This window comes from Takifugu rubripes, chromosome 20, assembly GCF_901000725.2.
Source record: "Takifugu rubripes chromosome 20, fTakRub1.2, whole genome shotgun sequence".
Classification (NCBI taxonomy): Eukaryota; Metazoa; Chordata; class Actinopteri; order Tetraodontiformes; family Tetraodontidae; genus Takifugu; species Takifugu rubripes.
The window spans coordinates 16,586,858-16,593,659 of record NC_042304.1 but is presented as its reverse complement, the minus strand read 5'-3'; the positions used below and the strand labels follow the sequence as shown (position 1 = coordinate 16,593,659).

Genomic DNA, 6,802 nt, shown 5'->3' with positions numbered 1-6,802 from the left:
TCAGATTGGTGGTGGGGGGGGGGGGGGGTTGGAAGACACCTCTACATCTCTGTGACATTACTGAAGGTGACTGCTTGCAGGGGCTGCGTGACTGCTGTAGCAATGGCTTCACACACGCTGACAGATATGTTGGAAAGGCCGGTGAAGAAGAGTTTCCTATCAGATGTTTCAAATCTAACAGTGAAGATGTGTTAAAGGTCAACACGGGCTGTTTCATGTCCACATGATGAGCCTCCGTTTGAGGCTCAGACTCCCACAGAGAGTCCGTCGTGCTTCTGCTCACCTCCATCAGACTGGTCCAGACTTGGCTGCAGAACTGCAGCGCTGTCACATTAAGAGCCCAAACCAACTGTTCTTTCTGCTGAGCATCACAGCAATGCTGTTCTTCACACCTTTAAACTAAAATAGCTGACGAGGCACCCCCCTCCCTGCAGGTCAGAGGTCAGAGTCACTCATTTTTAACCATCAGTTTAGTGTTTGTCCTCGCTACCCCGACTTTGGATCCGTTCATTATCCCTCCTTTATTTACATATGTGAATGCTATTAAACACTTATAGATTTGACACCAGTTTAAAAGGCTTCATGCTCTTAAAGAAATGTTTTCCACATGTTTTAGGAATTTAATCATGTTTTTCCACTTTCCAGGTTCACTGAAGATGTGAGTGCTGGACTGCGTGCACGTCCGCGTCGCCATGAAGCACCAATCGATCTCCAAATGGTTGAGCCAGCTGGGTCTGCCTCAGTACTGCCTGGCATTAGAGCAGGAGTACGATGGCGTGGAGGTAAAGGTCTCCCCTTGATGCTCGTAAATGAAGGGGGGGGGGCACCACTTACAGGTACATTTCAAACACCGATGTGGGAACCAGGAGCCTCCACCAGACACACGGGAGGGAGGCAAAGACGAGCGCTCGATTTATATTTTATCTGGTTATTGAACCATATTGGCGTCAACCCCCCTGGAAACCGTCAGCCATGCAGAATGAAGGCAGCTTAGCACTGTTGAACTTTCTGCCTATTATGGCAACAACATCCAGCTCAGTGGTTCGTAGCTATCTGGTAAAACCAACCAGCCCCCGTCATCAACACAAACATCACCTGAGGGCGCCGGCTTCATCCCTCATTCACCGCCCGCTCCAATGCCGATCACAAAGTGGTGACATTAGAATGATCAGAATGATCTTTTAAAGCCAAAAGAAGCTCAGCGTCATTTCTCAGAGGCCTCGGAGGTTTGACGTGTGCGAGCAGAGTTCAATTCTGAAGAGTTCTTCATTGTTGAAGCAACACTCACATGGACAAAAGCAACATGGAGGACGGCTGTGTCAACCCTGTTATGAGCTTATTTTAGTGTTCAGCGCTGCAAAAGAAAGGAAAGCAAACATGTCAAACCTGCTGCTGGACACAAAAGGAGACAGCATGACTGAAATAATGAATGAGGGGGAGATTCCGCCCGTTTGGTTGGAATATCAAACAATTTTCTCTCTCTCTGGAGTTTTCCCACATAGTGGCATCAACAGAACAGCTGTAAAGTGAAGTCATCTCACATCCAAACATGTTATTACTGGTTAGGCCTGTTTACAGCTGCTGCCCTCTCCCTGTGTGTCGGTGTTACATCTGGATAAATGTTTCTACTCGTTAGCTTTAGCTTTTCATCCTGATTAATCCACAACGTTGCTGTGATTCGGATGATTTGACAGCCCAACATCTGCAAGCGTACAGATGTGCAGTGTTGTGAGCTTGTGGTTATTGTGCAGCCTCATGTGCCCTTTAGTCTCCGTGCTTCTGAATGTCCTTGCGAGTGTGTTGCTGTTGTGTGTGCGAGTGTGTGTAGTCTAAACAACACATTGTGATGAGCTGAAAAGAATGGTTGCATTGTTGGAAAAACCAAAATAACAAGGCCTTGGTGTCGGGCCTGAGTGTTCTGCGATGCCAGTGTGTGTTATTTGCGTGTGTGTGCAGGTCCACTGCTGTATGCTTGAGTTTGGCTTCAAAGGCTCGCGGCTTCCCCCTCTGGGCTGTTTCAGGGCTCATTTATGTTAAATGCAGCGAGGGCTGACGGGTTGCAGGTTGTTTCCGTGTGTGTTTAAGACAATGCTGTAATGACAGGGGGAGGTTGAGGGGAGGCAACGGCACGCTTTTGGAAGATGGGAGGTCACCTGTGGCCTCCTTCTGGAGCCACAAACCTGTCCAGACACACAGGGCTTCCCTGTCCTTCCTCCAAAGGTAGTAGTCTTAAAAAACACCCAAACTCTACTCACTTCATACCTCTCAGTTGTTGAACGGCGAGTAAAGCAGGAAGATCTACCGCAGCTCCTTCACTTCACTTCAGTGCAGCGTTTACATCTTGAGGAGCATCAGCAGATAAACATCAGCATCGGGGCCTCTGACATTCTCATCTGACATTCTCATCTGTTGTTAGGGGCTGTTTTACTGTTGTCATGATGAGCCTCAGTAATGTTGAGGCTGCTGTTCAGATCAGGAGAGATCTGCTGGAGTCACGGTGTCGGTTGACACCAGCACCGTATCCGAAACACTGTCAACTCTTCCTCAGGGTTGGATGGTGCCACTTAAAACACATGAATCATTAGTTTAACCCAAGTTATCCCCAAACGCCAATGTTTAAATGCTTGTTTTTTTAAAAATAAAGTACGAGCCAGTGAATTTAGAGCTGTCAAAATTAGTTTTTTATCAAACGCTACGGGCTGCCAACATGTAACTCAACGTTTCTATGTCTTTCAGGACCTCCTCCACATCTCTGAGTATGATCTGCTGGAGCTCGGCGTCCACAATCACCTTCACCGCTTGCACCTCCTCACTTCCCTGCGCCTCCTTCAGGAGCGAGAGAGGAGGAAAGGTACTCTCGTGCACGCACACGTGCGCAGTCGACCAAACATGATCTTTTCTTACCTCCTCAATCAGCTCCTTTGGTTCAGGCGAGTGTTTGTCGGAGTCTCCATGTTTTCCTGTCTCTGCCTGTGTTGTGGAGACCCGATAGCATGGCTGTCATGTGAAGACATGTCCATGCCTGGGGGGGTCTGATGGTGGTGGTGGTGGGGGGGGGGGGGGGTTGTCTGGAGGAGGACAATGCTGGCACACACATACACAAACATTTGAACACTTTTAAAGGTCTCAGAAAGTAAGGAAAAGAATGCTGAGGCCTGCAGTCCTGCTGAGTTTAATCGTGTGTGTGTGTGTGTGTGTGTGTGTGTGTGTGTGTTGTTTGCCCACTTTCCCATGCATTGTCCTGAGAAATCTAAGTGTTGTCTTGGTGACAGAGTTGTGTAGCAGGAGACCAGTTCATGCCAAGTCCCAGAATAATATCAGTAGCCAGATCAGATTTATACCAGATCAATTTTTTTTTTCAGTTTTCAGTCCGTTGCCTGTTTTTGGTCGTACAGAATTATAATAATTATAATTTGATTTTATATATTTTCTGGTCATGAAAAGTCAGCAAAATTTAACACAAGTGTCATGACGATTGTACAAAGCGGGCATCTCCATTTTATTCACATTTATTCAGACAAAAATGTGTTTCTAATAACTCCACTGATGTGGGAAATGAGGTGTTTAGGCTTTATCCCTTTTGACGCTAATATATTTGGGAAAAAATACTGACATTTAAAATGAAAGGTCGCTGAATTAGGGTGCAGAAATGAAAACTTCAGCATATACTCGTATACAGCAGGAGGCATCACCATGAAAGCGTGAGGATTTGCACGTGGCATAAACACCACAGCAGTTGAAGGTTTTGGATTATGGCTTTCCGCACACATTTCGGCGTTCCCGGGAACGCCGTGTGACCACCAGCAGAGGCCCGAGCTGCACCTTCGTGTTGGTTACTCAGGGGAAACAACGGCTCTGGTGTTATCTGTCTGCATGGCGTCATCTAATGGCACACACACACACACACACACACACGCACACGCACACACACACACACACACACACACACACACACACACACACACACACACACACACGCGTACACAAACAACGTATCCTTCAAAAGTGCTGACTCAAGCCGTCTGACCCAGATAAGAGTGTTCCACCTTTGGGATCCACACGTGCGCACGGACAAACGGGCACAAAGTGACTCGGCTTCATCACATTTCTGTCTCCCGGCTTCAGGCTGTAATTAGGAAGATCATCAGGTACTTTCCTGGTTGGAAATGAATCCAATTAAAAGAATTAGAGGGCGAATGAGGAGGATCGTTATGGCGTGGGTATGGAGCCACCGTGGTCCTGCTCGGAACCCCACATCCTTTCATCTCTGCTTTTATGCAGCATATTTTGAAAATCATCTTGTTAAATAATAAAGCACTAAACAGAGAGGAAATCACAAGAGGTAACATTTACCCAAGTTAGAAAAAACTGTGTTCCTATCTAAGATTAGAAATTGTCCTTAGTTTCAGTAAAAACACGTGTTTCCTGGCGTGTTTTCATTTCCACCTGCTCCAAAGCCTCACAGCTCTGCATCTGAACGCATGTCCTCATTGAATTTTGCACTTTTATCTGGCTTTTATTAGTTTATGATAAAGTTTCCTGGAGGTGACAGGTGATGGGTCGCTGCGTTAGGGTTAGGGTTAGGGTCAGGGTCAGGGTTAGGGTCAGGGTTAGGGTTCATGCCTCAGGGTTAGGGTCAGGGTTAGGGTTCACGCCTCAGGGTTAGGGTTAGGGTCAGGGTTAGGGTTCACGCCTCAGGGTTAGGGTTAGGGTCAGGGTTAGGGTTCACGCCTCAGGGTTAGGGCTAGGGTTCACGCCTCAGGGTTAGGGATAGGGTTAGGGTTAGGGTCAGGGTTAGGGTTCATGCCTCAGGGTTAGGGCTAGGGTTCACGCCTCAGGGTTAGGGCTAGGGTTCACGCCTCAGGGTTAGGGTCAGGGTCAGGGTTAGGGTTAGGGTTAGGGTTAGGGTTAGGGTTCACGCCTCAGGGTTAGGGTCAGGGTTAGGGTTCACACCTCAGGGTTAGGGTTAGGGTCAGGGTTAGGGTTCACGCCTCAGGGTTAGGGTTAGGGTTAGGGTCAGGGCTAGGGTTCACGCCTCAGGGTTAGGGTTAGGGTTAGGGTCAGGGCTAGGGTTCACGCCTCAGGGTTAGGGATAGGGTTAGGGTTAGGGTCAGGGTTAGGGTTCACGCCTCAGGGTTAGGGTTAGGGTTCACGCCTCAGGGTTAGGGTCAGAGTTAGGGTTCACGCCTCAGGTCGCAGGTCTCCTCACCCACAAACAGTCATCACACGTTCATTCCCACTTCAGATTCAGGTGTGTCGTTCTGACCCGAACACTCGTGTGTGCCGAACACGGTTCACACGCACGCATCCTTGTTGACGTGCATGTTAGAGAGGCGACAGGTGTTGGCGCTGACCGTCTGGGTTGTGTTTGTTTAGCTGGGCTCCGATCTGAGACAGATATAGAACCATCAAACCCACATGGACACAACAACCCTCCGTCCATATTGGGCTCGTGATGATGGCTGGAAATATATTTATCGGACTTTTTCCTGTCTGCCAGTGGTGGTAGAGGTCCGTTGTGACCACCAGAACCAAGACGTGGTTGTTGGATGGTTTTTACCAGCTGTTGCAGATCTTCTTTTTTTTCCTCTTTTCAACAGCCAGACACACATTCTTTACCAGCTTAGGTCACACCACGTTCTCTAAAAACACACAGCTCCATTTATATCATAAAATTAAAGCTACGCTTTTATTGTAATGTTTTGACATTGTTGTTTGGAGTAAATTACATCTCTAAAAAGCAAAGCAAAGGTGGAGAGTCGAGCCTTTGAAATGAAAATTCTTCAAAAACCAAAGATTTTTCTGGGGTGACTCGTTTTCCTCAGAGCGGAATGACGATGGAACATGATTATTTATGTCACAGGCAGGATCACCTCCCGTATGAAGGTGATATCCTCATCAACGTGACCTCCAGTTAATACGTAGTGTACTATAAACATGTGCTTCTATCTGTGTGTGTGCAGTTGGTTCTTATCAATCATCTGTCCAAACAGGGAAGATCTAGTTCCCAGAATTGAGTTCATTTAAGATGTGGAACCAAAAAACAGAGGTGATCCACCTGGTGAGGACTGTTGTGCAAAGATGAATCACGTATGTGGAGCTTCTGTCCTGTTGGTTGTGAATCAATAGTGGCTCTGCTGTCAAACCAACTGAAAACAATCCCATTAAGCAACTATGAGTCAGAAAAAACCCATCTTTTGGTTTCCTAATCCTCCAGGCTGCAGCCTGAGGATTGAGGAGTGACCTAAACACCGGAGGTTCTAAACCTGTCTGCGCAGAAACACACGGGAGCACGCGCACGTGCAAAGAGTCTCCCTTCAGAGACGAAGGGGCCGGGAGGAGGAGAGGTGAGGAGAGGCTGGAATGAGGGGGAGACGAGTGCAGGATGCAAAGTCTGAACTTTAGTTTTACAAGATTAAACCCGTGAGGTTAAAATGCTTTATGCTGTGATCACGGAAACATGTCGGTGTTCCTGCAGGTGCAGAACCCAGGAGTCCAGAAATGTTCTGGTCTTTATTCTTCTTCTGTGGCATTAGCCTGGAAGAGAGCAGAGGCGTACTGTTGAATGCAGGAGTCATCAATAAAGAGCAGTCAGGTGCTTCGCTGGCAGCTTCACACCGTGTTTGAATACACTGCTGCTTCTTTTCTGCTCCATCGGTCTGATTAAAAACAATCTCCTTTTTGCCACCTTACTTATGTCCTTTTATCCACGTAGACTCGAACCCTGTAAGCCGTGAATTAGGCGGTTAAATATGAGGATGAACGCATGCAGACAGCTCGTGTCAGCATTAAGCAAGAGGCA

The 6,802-nt window shown here is 47.5% G+C and overlaps 1 protein-coding gene across 2 annotated transcripts in view; it reads left to right on the top strand.

The window, feature by feature from the left end:
• Positions 1 to 645: 645 nt before the first annotated feature.
• bcar3 (BCAR3 adaptor protein, NSP family member) overlaps positions 646 to 6,802 on the top strand; it is a 32,114-nt gene continuing 25,957 nt past the window's right edge. For both annotated transcript variants that reach the window (XM_029827741.1, XM_011618653.2), the window contains exons 1-2: positions 646 to 782; positions 2,737 to 2,851. In XM_029827741.1, the coding sequence (XP_029683601.1) occupies positions 693 to 782; positions 2,737 to 2,851 (205 nt within the window). In that variant the 5' untranslated portion in view covers positions 646 to 692. The remainder of the gene's footprint in view (positions 783 to 2,736; positions 2,852 to 6,802) is intronic.